General features: G+C 42.6%; 1 protein-coding gene across 1 annotated transcript in view; it reads right to left on the bottom strand.

The window, feature by feature from the left end:
• The window catches only part of Grb2 (growth factor receptor-bound protein 2), an 81,197-nt gene that overhangs the window by 17,089 nt on the left and 48,647 nt on the right, over positions 1-15,461 (bottom strand). The window contains exon 3 of the mRNA XM_013037975.1: positions 811-908. Coding sequence (XP_012893429.1) covers positions 811-908 — 98 coding nt within the window. The remainder of the gene's footprint in view (positions 1-810; positions 909-15,461) is intronic.

Raw genomic sequence — 15,461 nt, 5'->3', positions numbered from 1 at the left:
AAAACATAAAATAAAAAAAAATAAAAAAATAAACATAAAATAAATAAATAAATAAAATCTTTAAAAAAAAGCCAGAAGTAGTGCTGTGGCTCAAGTGGTAGGGCACTAGCCTTAAGCTGAAGAGCTGAGGGACAGTGCCCAGGTACAGAGTTCAGCTCCCACAACTGGCAAAAAAAATAAAATAAATAACAGGCAGAGCCAGGTGCTGTGGCTCACACCTATAATCCTCACTACTCAGGAGGCTGAGATCTGGAGGATTTGGCTTCAAGTATAATCCACCAGAAAAGTTCACAAAGACTCCATTTCAATTAACTAGCTTCAAAAAGAGAAACAAAACAAAACAAAAATCTTGGGCTAGAGGTGTGGCTACATATGGTAATTCAAAAGAATTATGAAACACATCTAGCCCCAAGGGTTTTATTAAAAAAGAATTAAGGACTTGCTAAAGTATTGTTTTGTCTTTGAAGATCATTGAGAGTTATTAATGTAAAATGCATACCATTGCTTTGGCCTTTTGGCTAAGATCAAGTGTAAAATGTACCATTATGGGGAGTGTGATGCAAGTGGTAAAGTGTTTGTTTAGCCTAGAAGGCATGAGGCCCCAAGTTCAATCCCCACTACCATTAAAAGGAAAGAAAGAAGAAAAAAGGCACATTATTACCATTGTACTCACTATGCTTGGTTAATTTCTCTGGAAAGGCAGAACAAACAGTATGACACTCATTCCACTGGTCTCGATTTTAACAACTATACTCCAAGCAAACAGGTGGGTGGGTCACCTCCCTAGGAGACCAGAGGAGCTCAACTTACGGATGTGGTTTCATTTCTATGTAGTTCTTGGGAATGAAGCCGTCTTTCCCATTGAGCTCTGCCTTGTACCAGTTCTGATCACATTCTTCATTCAAAACCTAAAATGAAACAAGAGGGGGTGGGAAATCAACCTTCTTGTTTCCATTTTCAAAGGGTAGTCATCAGGTGCGATCTCATAAGTCTGTGAAAGATCTTCTTTGAAGCATTCTCAGCTATGTGGATATAAGACTCCTTATAACTGGTTCATTATGTAAGAACTCTGTGACAATTGAAAAGAAACTGTCTCTGGAAATGGAAGGTCAGACTCCTAAACACCTAGAATTAAACACTCAGTAAGAAAGCAAAAGAATGACTGGGAAAAATAATATACTTTTTTTTTTCTTTTTCTCTTGTGGTACTGAGGACTGCACTTAGGACCTCCCCCTTGAGTCCCAATCCTTGGTTGCAGATTAGCTTTTTTTTTTTTTTTGGTTGGTTGTGGGGCCTGAACTCTGGGCCTGGGCGCTGTCCCTCAGCTCTTCAGCTCAAGGCTAGCGCTCTACCACTTGAGCCACAGCGCCACTTCTGGCTTTTTTCTTTCTGCTTATGCGGTGCTAAGGAATCGAACCCAGGGCCTCATTCAAGCGAGGCAAGCACTCTACCACTGAGCCACCTTCCCAGCCCCAGATTAGTATTTTTTAAGAAAGAAAATTAGAGAGCAGATTTTGGAAAACACAAGACACTGACCCAAGAGAACAAAGGAAGTTTGACAGGTAAAACAAGTTGGTGACCTAGGAGAGAGAGATGTACTGTTCTGTAATAGCAAGCAGAACAGCTGTTAGCCCTCCTGGCAGATTCGGGAATGCACAGACCAATCCTGGGATTCCCCAATACATCCTCTAGGTTACTGAATGTATGGGTCATAGCCAAGAGGTTCTTGTGAGCATAGACATTTGCCCTTGTATGGGAAAACTATTTTAATGATTAAGTATGGCAAGTCCAACTCATGCTTCTAACCCTCAAGAGCCACACTGCGTTCAGGTTACTTAAATGCACACCTAATTACACAATTAGGGAAGATCTGGAGGTCCTAAAACTAAACCATGGCATTTTGTAGATGTGAAAACAGATCTAGAAAAATGAAATGGCTCCGTAGGGTTATAAATGAATGATCTCATATAGCTAAGTCTCATACCCACATTTTCATACTCCAAATGAATGTTTTGTCCAATGATGCCTCCTATGAGGTACATGGACAAGCCAGGCTACCAGACTTATCTGTAGAGTAATAGGAGAAGCAGAAGAAAACTAGGTAAAGTATAAAAGTCATGTTGTGAATTCTATGCCTCAAACAAAAGCCAAAAGGAAAAGCCATAACATTGCTATGTTAAGAGAGAGAGAGAAAGAGATAGAGAGAGAGAGAGAGAGAGAGAGAGAGAGAGAGAGAGTTGTGAGCACAATCCCAAAATGGGCAGCAGAGGAAATGCTGAGTAGTACAGTGGTAGCTAATCTGTACTATATAATAAAGTTCTAAAAGGAAGATAAGAGAGTCTCATGGACTTTGCAGCCCGTTTAAACCCAGACACGCTGATCTCAGCCTCCTGAGTAGCTAGCTAGGATTATAAGCAAGAGCTACCTGCACCTGGCTATCACAAGGACTTTTAAGGTGTCTATTGTGGGGGCTGGGAAGATGGCTCAGCGGTATAGTGCTTGCCTTGCATTCATGAGGCCCTGGGTTCGATTCCTCAGCACCACATAAGTAGAAAAAGCAGGAAATGGGGCTGAGGCTTGAGCTGAAGAGCTGAGGGACAGCTCCCAGGCCCAGAGTTCAGGCCCCACGACCGACAAAAAAAAAAGTCTATTGTGTTTTATTTCTCCACTCAGTGCTGCTTATGTTGTTTGTGAAAAACTACCTCACTGTTACACTAGATGAACTTTTGTCTATGGACAGTACAACTCAAAAGAACTATCTCAGAGAGGAACAATATTATAATTCATTTCACACTTAACAAAAATTGAGGCCGTACACACTTCAGATCCAAACTTTACAGCCCTCAAAAAAAAAAATAACATAACTAGACTTCACAAACTCCCACAATTGTAATGCATTAATTCCTACTCTGTGAAAAGAAATCAACTCCCAGAAATAACACTGTCACCATATTTAACCCTTCTACATCATGAGATGTTTTTACTCTACTAATTTTTTTGATTAAGTATACTTTTATTGTTATTATTAAGGTGCATGGAGGGATTACCATTTCATAAGCAAAGTAATGAGTCCTCCTCCTCCCTTTCTTCTTCTTGACAATGTCACCCCTTCCTTTGCTTTCCAGTTTCCCAGCTCCCAAACTAGCTACAAATTACATTATGAAAGATTCTGATAACATTTTATCACCCACTGCCCCACCCTTTATCCCTAATCTGAATCCACTTTTAAAGGCAACACAAGATTTCCACTTACTCTAATACCAATTCAAAGCTTCCTGAATAGCTTTTTAAAAAATCAATGATAAAAGATGTAGGTTGGCAGGTGCTAGTGGTTCAGGTCTATAATCCTAGCCACTTAGGTGGACTGAGGTTCAAAGCAATACTGGAAAGGAAAGTCCAAGACTCCACCTCCAAAATAATCATCCAAAAGTGGGGATGAGATGTGGTTTCAGTGGTAGAGTACTAGTTGAACAAGCAAGCCAAGCACATATGAGATCCTGAGTTCAGACTCCAGTATTGCTTAGAAAGAAGGAAAGAAAGAAAGAGAGAGAGAGAGAGAGAGAAAGGAAGGAAGGAAGGAAGGAAGGAAGGAAGGAAGGAAGGAAGGAAGGAAGGAAGGAAGGAAGGAAGGAAGGAAAAGGAAGAAAGAAAAGTGCAGGATGTACCTTATCTGATGGCAAAATACCAGGATAGGGAATGTGGCTTAGTGGCAGAGAGCTTGCCTAGCATGCTCTCGGTTTGATTCCACAGCACCACATAAACACACACACACACACACACACACACACACACACACACACACACGTACGTCATGCTGGTGGCTCACACCTGTAATCCTAATTACTCAGGGGACTGAGATCTGAGGATCATAGTTCAAAGCCAGCCTAGGCAGAAAAGTCTGTGAGTTTCTATATCTAATAAAACTACTCAGAAAAAGCCAGAAGTGGTGTTGTGGTTCAAGTGGTATAGCGCTAGCCTTGAGAACAAAGAGCACAAAGAAGCTCAGCATCCAGGCCCTGTGTTCAAGCCTCAGGACTGGCAAAAAAAAACCCAAAAACCAAAAACAAAACCAAAAACCATAAACCAAATACCAACCACAAAAAACAAAAAATAACAGGATGAATTCCAGATGCTGAAATCTCACTAGTAGTCAACAACTCTGGATAAACTCCACTCTTAAGTTTTGGTTTCTCTGAGTAGAAAGTGGCAATAATATTCTATACCAAGGGAATTACATGCAAAAATGTAATAACCAGCACAACAAACAAATTGTCTTATTGTCTTTATACATTAGCAGTATTAGAACAAAAACATGGCAATTCTGGGAAGGACTACTGTGTGTGTGTGTGTGTGTGTGTGTGTGTGTGTGAGAGAGAGAGAGAGAGAGAGAGAGAGAGAGAGAGAGAGAGATGCATGCATGATGCTTAGGTTCCATTCCTCAGTACCACATAAACAGAAAAAGCCAGAAGTGGTGCTGTGACAAGTGGTAGAGTGCTAGCCTTGAGCAAAAGAAGCTCAGGGACAGTGTCTAGACCTTTAGTTCAAGCCCCAGGACTGGCAAGGAAAAACAAAAAAGAGTCTCATGGACTTTCCTACTCAAGCTTTAGACTCCTGAATAGCTAGGACTACAGGTTTGAGGCTCTGATGACTGGTAGACAGAGTTCTTTTGTGTGTGTTAATACCAGGGCTTCAACTCAGGGACTTATACTGGTGCTTGTCTTTCTCTACTAATAGCTAGGGCTCTACCTCTTGAACCACACTTCTAGCCCAGCTTTTTTCCTGGTTAATTGGAGATAAGACTATTATAGACTACCTGAGCTGGCTTCAAATCAGGTCTTAGTCATCTAAGTAGTAGTATAGGTGTGAGCCACCAGCACCCTGAAGGACTGAGTCTACTTTCCCTAAATTAGGTTTCTGCTGCAATGTGGTCCCCAGGCACCAACAGTACATATTAACAGAGGCTTTGGATTCTTTTTTTTTGGGCGGGGGGGGGGGTCTGGTCATGCAGACTGAACTCTGGGCCTGGGCGCTGTCCCTCAGCTCTTCAGCTCAAGGCTAGCGCTCTACCACTTGAGACACAGCGCCACTTCTGGCTTTTTTCTTTTTGCTTATGTGGTGCTGAGGAATCAAACCCAGGGCCTCATGCATGCAAGGCAAGCGCTCTACCACTGAGCCACCTTCCCAGCCCCTGGATTCTTTTTTTATTCTGAAAACACATGCATAAAAGACTTTTATATTTACTTCAAAATGATTTTAAATGCAAAGTTTAAAGCCTGCAATTGCCAATTCTATTCTGTTCATCTTTATAATCTCAGGAAGAGAGAAGTACATTTCTGTACAGTTACAGAAAAATGCTAAGTATCTGGTTTGAGAATGTTGTATTTTGATAAATGGGGATTCTTTTCTTGCCTGAACATACTTAGTTCATTTGTAAGTGAATAGTGAAAAAAAGGAATCATGATTCTTTGAAAAACAGAGAAATTACCTAAGATCCCATGAAGCTTTCAACGTTTCTACAAGGAAAACTTGTTCAAAGTTGTATCAACCTACAAAATAATTTGTATGAGTATGTATACTCATACAAGATAAGAACAACTACATTTTAAAATTCTTTTTTTTAGCCGGGCGCTGGTGGCTCACACCTGTAATCCTAGCTACTCAGGAGGCTGAGATCTGAGGATCGCGGTTCAAAGCCAGCCCGGGCAGGAGAGACCGCGTGAGACTCCTATCTCCAATAAACCACCAGAAAACCGGAAGTGGTGCTGTAGCTCAAGTGGTAGAGCGCTGGCCTTGAGCTGAAGAGCTGAGGGCTCTACCACTGAGCCACCTTCCCAGCCCCTACATTTTAAAATTCTTAACATGGGTCTAGAAAGGTGGCTCAGTGGTAGAGTGCTTGCCTTGCATGCATGAGACTCTGGGTTCAATTCCTCAACACCACATAAGCAGAAAAAGCCAGAAGTGGAGCTATGGCTCAAGTGGTAGAGCACTCGCCTTGAGCTGAAGAGCTGAGGGACAGCGCCCAGGCCCAGAGTTCAGGCCTATGACTGACCAAAAAAACAAAGCAAAAATAAAAAAACAAAAACAAAAGAAAAAGAACTTAATATATACTTTTAGCAACTCCCTGAATTACATAAATTCAGTATAAGCCAGTGAGTTTTCAACCAGTCTGACCCCTGAGTACCAATGGATCAATCAATCAATCCCAAAGGGACAATACTAAAATACTGTCAAGAATTCTAGTGACATCTACCATATAATTTCAAGAGAAAACACACACACGTGCGCGCGCGCGCACACACACACACACACGTGCACACACAAAATATACAGGACCTTGGCAAGAGAAATAGTCCTGGGAGAGCTATTTAAAATCATTTCTCTTCAACTTTCTATTAGAAACTATTGGAGTGCTTGCCATTCTCCTGGTATGAGCGCTGACTCAGTCTTGAGCCACACTGATTTATTACCAACAACTGAATAAGCACTCTACAAACACCACCTCCATCTGTTACAGGTTTTGTTCAGCCTGAGAAATATCTTGGCTATACTGCTTGTTATCTATGTGCCAAACCATGAAAAACACCCACAGTGCAGATAAGTCATTATGAACTTTTGTATAGTTTCTATTTTGAGACTGGCTCTCATGATGTAGCTCAGACTGGCTTTGAACTCCTAATCCTGAATGCTTCCACCTCCAAAGTGCTATGAGTACAGGCCTGGCTCATTATGAACTTTCAGGAGGAAATAACCAATTTAAAGGTAGTTAAGCCAGGTGTTAGTGGTTCACGCCTGTAGTCCTAGCTATTCAGGAGGCTGAAATCTGAGGATCACAGTTCAAAGCCAACCTGGGCTGGAAAGTCTGTGAGACTCTTATCTTCAATAAACCACCAGAAAACCAGAAGTGTGCTGTGGCTCAAGTGGTAGAGCGCTTGAGAGCAAGCGCCCAGGCCCAGAGTTCAAGCTCTATAACAGGAAAAAAAAAAAAGAGGGTACCTTGTATCCAACTCTCAGCAAAAGTATACTACCTGTGCTACAAAATGCTACTAGGAGCCAGGTGCTGGTGTCTCAAGCCTGTAATCCTAGCTAATCAGGAGGCTGAGATGTGAGGATTGCAGTTCAAAGTCAGCCCAAGCAAGAAAGTCTGTGAGACTATCTCCAATTAAATCACAGAAAAAGCAGGTTGTGGCGCTGTGGCTCAAGTGGTAAAGTGCTAGCCTTGAGCAAAAGAGCTCAGCAACAGTGTCTAAGCCCAGAGTTCAAGCCTCAGGACTGGCAAAAAACAACAAAAACAGAAAAAACACCACCTTTGAAGTATTTAGCCAAGAAGGGTAGTTGTAATCCCAGCTTTGCCTGAGGCTGCAGGCAGGATCATAAGTCCAAGGCCAGCTTCTGGCAAAACACAAGACTCTTCTTGAAAAATAACTCAAGGCCAAAAAAGGGTTAGGGGGTCTACGAAGAGTGAGGCTCTGAGTTCAAACCCCAGTATGACAGAGAGGAGAGGAGAAAGGAGAGAGAGAAAAAGAGACATAAATGGGTATTTCCAGAAAACCTATTTCCTAGCAACCTGGGAGTTATAAATCATTGTGAGTGTGAGTGTGTGTGTGTGTGTGTGTGTGTGTGTGTGTGTGCGCGCTGGTCTTAGGGCTTGAAACCAGGGTCTAGGCACAGTCTTTTTTTTTTTTTTTTTTGGTCCAGTCATGGGGCCTGAACTCTGGGCCTGGGTGCTGTCCTCCAGCTCTTCAGCTCAAGGCTAGCGCTCTACCACTTGAGCCACAGCGCCACTTCTGGCTTTTTTCTTTCTGCTTATGTGGTGCTGAGGAATCGAACCCAGGGCCTCGAGCATGTAAGGCAAGTGCTCTACCACTGAGCCACCTTCCCAGCCCCTCCTTGAGCTTTTTTTGCCCAAGGCTGGTGCTCTACCACTGAGCCACCTTCCCAGCCCGCTGAGCTTTTTTGCTATAGTGTCCTACCACTTGAGCTACAGCTCCACTTCCAGCTTTTTTCTTTCTGCTTATGTGGTGCTGAGGAATCGAACCCAGGGCCTCAGGCATGCAAGGCAAGCGCTCTACCACTGAGCCACCTTCCCAGCCCACTGAGCTTTTTTGCTATAGTGTCCTACCACTTGAGCTACAGCTCCACTTCTGGCTTTTTGCTGGTTAACTGGAGATAAGAGTCTCAAGGGCTGGCTTCTATATTAAGACGCTTATCTTAGTATCCTTTTTTGTCCCATTTCTAAAATGTATAAATATTGCCGGGTGCCGGTGGCTCCTGCCTGTAATCCTAGCTACTAAGGAGGTTGAGATCTGAGGATCATGGTTCAAAGCCAGCCCATGCAGGAAAGTCCATGAGACTCTTATTTCCAATAAACCATTAGAAAGGCAAAAGTGGCACTGTGGCTCAAGTGGTAGAGCGCTCACCTTGAGCTGAAGAGCGCAGGGACAGCACCAAAACCCAGAGTTCAAGCCCCATGACCGACAAAAAAAAAAAAAGTATAAATATTTTTTACTTAGTATACTTTAATCTCTAACTTAAACTTTAGCAACTCTCCTTTTTGGTTGCTGCCTAAAACATTTCCATTTTAGAAACTGAATTTGCATTCGCACTTAGACACTTTCTAAAAGCAGCGTGAAAATAACTCAAGGCAAAAAAGGAGATCTCAGCCTCCTGAGTAGCCAGAATGATAGGCTTATAGGCATGAGCCACTGGTGCTAGCTAAAGATCCTAGACTATTTGCTTCTTCCATTGAATGGCAGACTGACGTAGAGAGAAAAACAGCTATACACACATTAGAAAGCCAGAATCATGCATGCATCTTTTGAAATGTAAGAGTTCCTTTATGATGTCCACAGATGCTGGAAGTTAAACAATTAGGAAGACTGACCACATTCTGGGATATTTTTCTTTCTTTGACGAATAATTTAGTACTCAAAAAATAAACTCTATTCTCCTCAATCTCTCCATTTCAGTTGCCATGGAGAAAAAAAAAAGTTGTTCATGGTAATTTCAACAAAACAGGAAGGTAGTTCACACTTATGTGACTAGGAGCAGCGAAATGTATAGGCAATACCCAAAATAAACTCTTTCTACTGAAGTAGTACAAAGAGTTTCCATTCTGACTGCTCTCAGAATAATTCTGTGAAATGTCCAACTACAGGAGTCTGGAGAAAAAAGGAGAGGGGGGAGAAATATACACACATAGATACACAGACAGATCAGGGAATTCCAACTGAGGGGAACTCCTGTACATCTGAAAATATTCAACAGTCACAGTGGCTTACACTGGATAAGCAATGTGTAGCCAAAGCACCAGGCCGCAGCTAGGCGAACAGAGAATACAGGCCTCCCCAAAGTTACCAGGGCAGTGCAATGATGTGGGTGCCAAAAGAGGGGTAGTCACAGGTACCAGGCGACTCTCAGTTCAACAGAAAATATCTGAGTTCCAAATACCAAAGATCACCTAACACCAGGATAGAAGATACCAGGCCAACTTTCCAGGGAAGTATGGATTAGGTGGATCACATTCCCCGTTTACATCGTTATTAGTTTTGCTTGGCCTGTGCAGAGTTAAATAGGGAACAGTTAAATAGGGAAAGAAAACTTTGAAGTGCAAATCTGGGTTCAGTACAGTGCAGGGAGCAGAAAACAGAGGGAGCTGACTTAGTGGACAGGGCTGTCAGCAAGAAACACTTGAGGGGGAACCAAAAGCTGCTCTGTGGTGACGCAGCAGAGACAACGCCATACAAATTAAGGAGTTCAAACATGAGTGTTCCAGAAGCTCATCAGAAGTCACTGAGGGGCTAGAGGTAGGGCTCAAGTGGTAGGGTGCTACCCTTGAGCAAAAAGAAGCTCAGGGACAGTGCCCAGGCCCTGAGTTCAAGCCCCAGGAATGGTGCATGTGTATGTATGCCGGTTGGGAAAAGAGTTTCGCTTTTGGCAGTGCACGGTCTTTTTCTGGAAAGTGCTTCAGAAAAACTGCTACATATAGTAGAGGCAAATGTCTGTCTTTTAAGTCCACAAGTAAAAAAGTGTAACATAAGCAGGCAGCCAATCCTATCCTCGAACATTCCATCTGCCTCAGGCTGTGGACCTTCTGCTCTGGGGTCTGAATGGACCACACCAATGGCTCCCTTGCTCCCAGTGTTCTTCCCTAGAAGTAGAGGGAGGCAGGGGGAATACTGGCACATCCACTTCCCTGGCCTTCTCCATGGCGAGGTCTCTGTACAGCCCTGGTCACTCAGTGAAGATCAAAGCCTTTTCCTCCTCCAGATTTGGATGCTCCTCTTCTTTTTTCTACCTCATTTTTTTATCCCGTGTTTCTAAAGAAACACTGTCCACAACTGGCAGTCTCAATAATCTCATTTGTTTCCTATCAGGACTGGGGCTGAAATGATCCTCAAATCAGGTCTCTGTATCCTCTAGAGAATGTATTAAGGAGGTATTTCATTGTATTAAGTGACATTTGTCATGGAACAAACAGAATGCAGGAAGCATCCAACTTTGGCCAACTACTTCAGGGAAAAAAAAAACAAACCCCCCCAAACCAAAACAACAACAACAACAACCCAAAAACATGCTGGGTGCTAGTGGCTCATGCCTGTAATCCTAGCTGCTCAGAAGGCTTCGATCTGAGGATAATGGTTTAAAGCCAGCCTGAGCAGGAAAAGTCCTGAGACTTTTTTTTTTTTCTGTCAGTCATGGGGCTTGAACTCTGGGTCTGGGCTCTGTCCCTCAGCTCTTCAGCTCAAGGCTAGCGCTCTACCACTTGAGCCACAGTGCCACTTCCGGATTTTTCTTTTTGCTTATGTGGGACTGAGGTATTGAACCCAGGGCCTCATGCATGCAAGGCAAGCGCTCTACCACTGAGCCACCTTCCCAACCCTCATATCCCTAATTTTCCTGCCTGGCCTGGCTTTGAACTCTGATCCTCAGATCTCAGCCTCCTGAGTAACTAGAGTTATAGGTGTGAGCCACCAGCATCCAGGTTTCTAAAAGCATTTGTAAGGAAGCTGAGATGGGTCTAAAGAGAGAAGGAAAGACAGTACCCATCCCCAGAAGTGTTTATGAACTACCAGGGCTATGTATGTGAACAATAAGGGAATAATTAAAAAGTGATAACGGGAAGTTGTTGGTTGTGAGTTGACTATAGCAATGTGTTTCCACATTAGCAGGGTGTTGGTGGGTTCATGCCTTTAATCCAAGGTAATCAGGAAGCTGAGATCTGAAGATGGAGGTTCAAAGTAAGCCTGAACAGACAAACTGAGACTCGTATCTCCATCTCCAATTAAACAGTAAAAGCTAGAAGACGTGGCTCAGGTGGGAGAGCATATTGGCATTAAGCAAAGATGTTAAGAGAAAAAACAAGCGAAATGTGAGGCCCTGTGTTCAAATCCTACTACTGGCACAAACACACACAAAAATTATTGCATGATTGATGTGGAAAGTCCAACTTGTATCTAGAGGAACCAGAAAAAACACAACTTTAAATAGTCTAAAACCATCAAGGACTTACAGGTAGAGGCACTCAGACTATGTCAGAGAGTACAAGCAGCAAAGTAATCGCCACTTATGTTGTACTTGGGTCTAAATTAAAGGAGCCTTTGTTGTTTAATCACATTTTGCTTGCTGTCTTCTGCCAAGCCATCCTCCTGTGATGAAGCTGTCATATGTTTAAGTAACAAGTGGTAATTACATGCCTTTTGGACAGTTGGCTCTGGCTCCATCAAGCAATCTCTAACAGGTAACCAGCTGGCAGTGTCACTCCAGTGTAGAAACGCTGCTGTCACACAGAACAAGCTCTCCTCCCTGCCCGCTCTACCACCACTGGGAAGGAAGAAGAGCCTTAGAGTCCTGAAATCTTCAAGGACACATTTTCATCAGGATGGCCCGAAATAACTAGATCAAGGGGCTAATTTCAGGCTTCTTTCTATGACTCAGACCTTTGACCACTCCTTTACCTTTCTGGGTGATCATACTGGCAAATATGAAAACAAACTATACTCTCAGTGATATATATATAAAAGGGTACATGGGTTTTATGTATGCATATCCACATCAGTAATTATTTATTTAAACAGAACATGAATCAAACTAAGAGACTACTCAGAATGAGAAAGGAACGGGAGAAAGGAAAAAGTGTGAGTAACTTTGTAACATACTACAAGAATACATGAAGGCAGCATAGAGAAACTCAATCAAAGTTGTTTATCTGTGGGGAGATGGGGGAGAGAATAGACTGGCAGAGTGTGGGGACAAGTGGGCGGGGGTTCAGCTAGCAGGGAGATTAAAGGAGGTTAAATACTGTCAAAATAGATTATTTCCAACTATGAAAATGAAACAAGGAAGCCTGTTGGGGATGCCATTTTTTTTTGAAGGAGGGAGGGGAGTAGGGAGTGTGATAGAGGAGGTCTATAGAGATATAACAATGAAATTTTTCTCCTGTATACTAATATAAGCTAATAAAAAATCTGAAGCCAGGCGCCAGTGGCTCATGCCTGTAATCCTAGCTACTCAGGAGGCTGAGATCTGAGGATCACAGTTCAAAGCCAACCCAGACAGGAAAGTCTGTGAGACTCTTATCTCTAATTGACCACCAGAAAATTGGAAGTGGTGCTATGGCTCAAGTAGAACAGAAAAGCTCAGGGAAAGCGCCCAGGCCCAGAGTTCAAGCCCCATGACCAATCTCTGTCTCTTGCCCCCCCCAAAAAAAATCTGGAAAAGGTATATGGGTTTATAAAAAGTAACTTGGGGGGAGGGGGGAGGCTGGGAAGGGATGTGAAGGGTAAACCAAAGGAGGAGGCTGCAATGCTTGGTAAGAAATGTACGCATTATCCTGCCCATGTAATTGTAACCCCTCTGTACAGTATGCTCACAAATAAAAAATAAATAAATAAATTTAAAAAAAAATAAAAAGTAACTTGGCCATATTATATCAAAGACCTGAATCTTTATTCCTGTTAACCCAGTAATGTCATTCTTGGGAATCTGTTCTAATAAAGCCATCAAAGATGAATATTAACGCCTAAGGGGCTGCGAGTATGGCTCTAGCAAACAACAAGCTCTGGGTTCAGACTCTAGTACTGCCCAAAACAAACAAATCAGAAAACTAAAGGAGGAATCTGTTACGGTGGTGAATATACCTGTAATCTCAACACTCAGGAGGTAAGACAGGAAGATCTTAAGTTCAAAGCCAGCCTAGGCTGCATAGTGAGACTCAGCTCAACAACAAAACAGACAATAAACATATGAGAGTGGATACAGTAGAGAACTACACTAGAGTCTGAAGATACAATGAAGAGGTAACCATTCATTCAAGGAGTGGATAGTGGACAGACAAGATCATTATAGCTTCAGGCATAGTAATTCTATGATGGAAAAAGTTGAAGGTGCTTTGCGAGAAAAGCACATCTTGAAGAGACTTAAGGGAGTTGAGGAAATTTCAGAAGCTCTACATATGAGCAGAATTTAGATAAGGTAGGCTTGGGAGTAGAGAACGAAAATTTGAGTGAAAACAGAGAGAAATAAGTAGTGGGAAGAGTAAGTAACAGATCTTGAACAGGAAGGGACTTAGCACATTCTTGAAACTTAAGTGTTAAGTCCAAGTGAACTAGGTAGCAATGGAGCTAAGGAGTAAGTGTAGGAGGGCAGAAAGACAGATGCTTCTAACAGATAGTGAAGGATTTAGAGGACAGGATGGAGACGCTAGGATTTTCTCTTTAATTCTGGCCCGTGCTCCAGTGGCTCAAGCCTGTAATCCTAGCTATGTAAGAGGCTGAGATCTGAGGATCATGGTTCAAAGCTAGAACAGGCAGGAAAGTCCACAAGACTCTCATCTCCAATAAACAAATTCAGAAAAAGCAGGAAGTGGTGCAGTGGCTCAAGTGGTAGTATGCTAGCCTTAAGCAAAAGAAGCTCATGGAAAGTGCCCAGGCCCAGAGTTCAAGCTCCAGGACTAGCAAAATAAAAATTAAAAAATTAAAATTCTGGTTTGAGTATGGCACGCTGACCTGAGACAGATAAGAAGGTCAGTAAGAAGACCAGGTAGTTAAGAGAGATTTAGACCAGGTAGGGGAAGTCTAGCTCTTTGGAAGTTTCCAAAATGTACATGTAAAACCCCACATGCATTAAGAATTTAAATTTGCGTGGGCTGGGAAGGTGGCTCAGTGGTAGAGCGCTTGCCTTGCACGAGGCCCTGGGTTGATTCCTCAGCACCACATAAGCAAAAAGAAAAAAGCCAGAAGTGGCGCTGTGGCTCAAGTTGTAGAGCGCTAGCCTTGAGCTGAAGAGCTGAGGGACAGCGCCCAGGCCCAGAGTTCAGGCCCCACGACCGGACCAAAAAAAAAGAATTTAAATTTGCCCTTCTCTCCCCAAAATATACTACTCTGTACTTTTTTTTTTTGAGGTGCTGATTATGAAGACCAGGGCCTTGAGCATGCTAGACAAGTGCTTCACCACTGAGCTAAATCCTTAGTTCTCTAACTTCTGCAAGAATAGAGCTCCTATAGAATGAGAAATCAAATTTTATCCATTATCATAGGCTTTTCAAAGTGGTGCAGTTAAAACTCTAGAAAATGTGTAATTATGGGCTGGGAAGTTGGCTCAGTGATAGAGCGCTTCCCTTGTATACATGAGGCCCTGGGTTCGATTCATCAGCACCACTAAGCAGAAAAAAAAAAAGCCAGAAGGGGTGCTGTGGCTCACGTGGTAGAGCGCTAGCCTTGAGCTGAAGAGCTGAGGGACAGAGCCCAGGCCCAGAGTTCAGGCCCCAGGACTGGACCAAAAAAAAAAAAAAAGAATGAAAATGTGTAATTATTCTCTACTATAAGCAATCAAATGTAGGAAAAGTAAAATCTCATTTGTGAAGGATGATCCCATTTTCCAAGGAGAATGAAGGTGACATTTTAATGGATATACAATTAAGAACAGCTATATAAATCTGATACTGCTTTTTTAAAAAAAGTAACCAATTCAGAGAGATACTACTGGAAATATCCCACTTTAACTAGCATAATCATTCCTATGCTTGTTCCTTGTAATTTAAACTTTTTCTACTTCCAGTCAGGCACTGGTGGCTCATGCCTATAATCCTAGCAGGATCATGGTTTGAAGCCAGCCTGGGAAGGTAAGTGTAAGACTCTTATCTCCAGTTAACTATACAAAGCTAAGAAGTGGAGCTGTGGCTCAAGTAGTAGAGTGCTAGCCTTAAGCACAAAAGTTCATGGGCAGTGAGTGTTCAGACCCAGAGTTCAAGCCCGAGGACTGGCAAACAAAAACTAAACAAAACCTCTACCAACCAAACTAAACAAAAAACTTTCTCTACTTCCAGAAGTGACATAGGTAGCAAAACCCTGTCTCCAGAAAAGCAGCAAAGAAACAACCCAACATGACATCGGGGCTTTCATGACACTTTCAGAAAGAAAATGGATTCGAATTTAGGATGCAGCAACTTTTTTTCTGAGAACTTC

Source organism: Dipodomys ordii, unplaced genomic scaffold (assembly GCF_000151885.1).
Source record: "Dipodomys ordii isolate 6190 unplaced genomic scaffold, Dord_2.0 Scaffold7, whole genome shotgun sequence".
NCBI classification, from domain to species: Eukaryota; Metazoa; Chordata; class Mammalia; order Rodentia; family Heteromyidae; genus Dipodomys; species Dipodomys ordii.
This window is presented reverse-complemented; position numbering and strand designations above follow the sequence as displayed.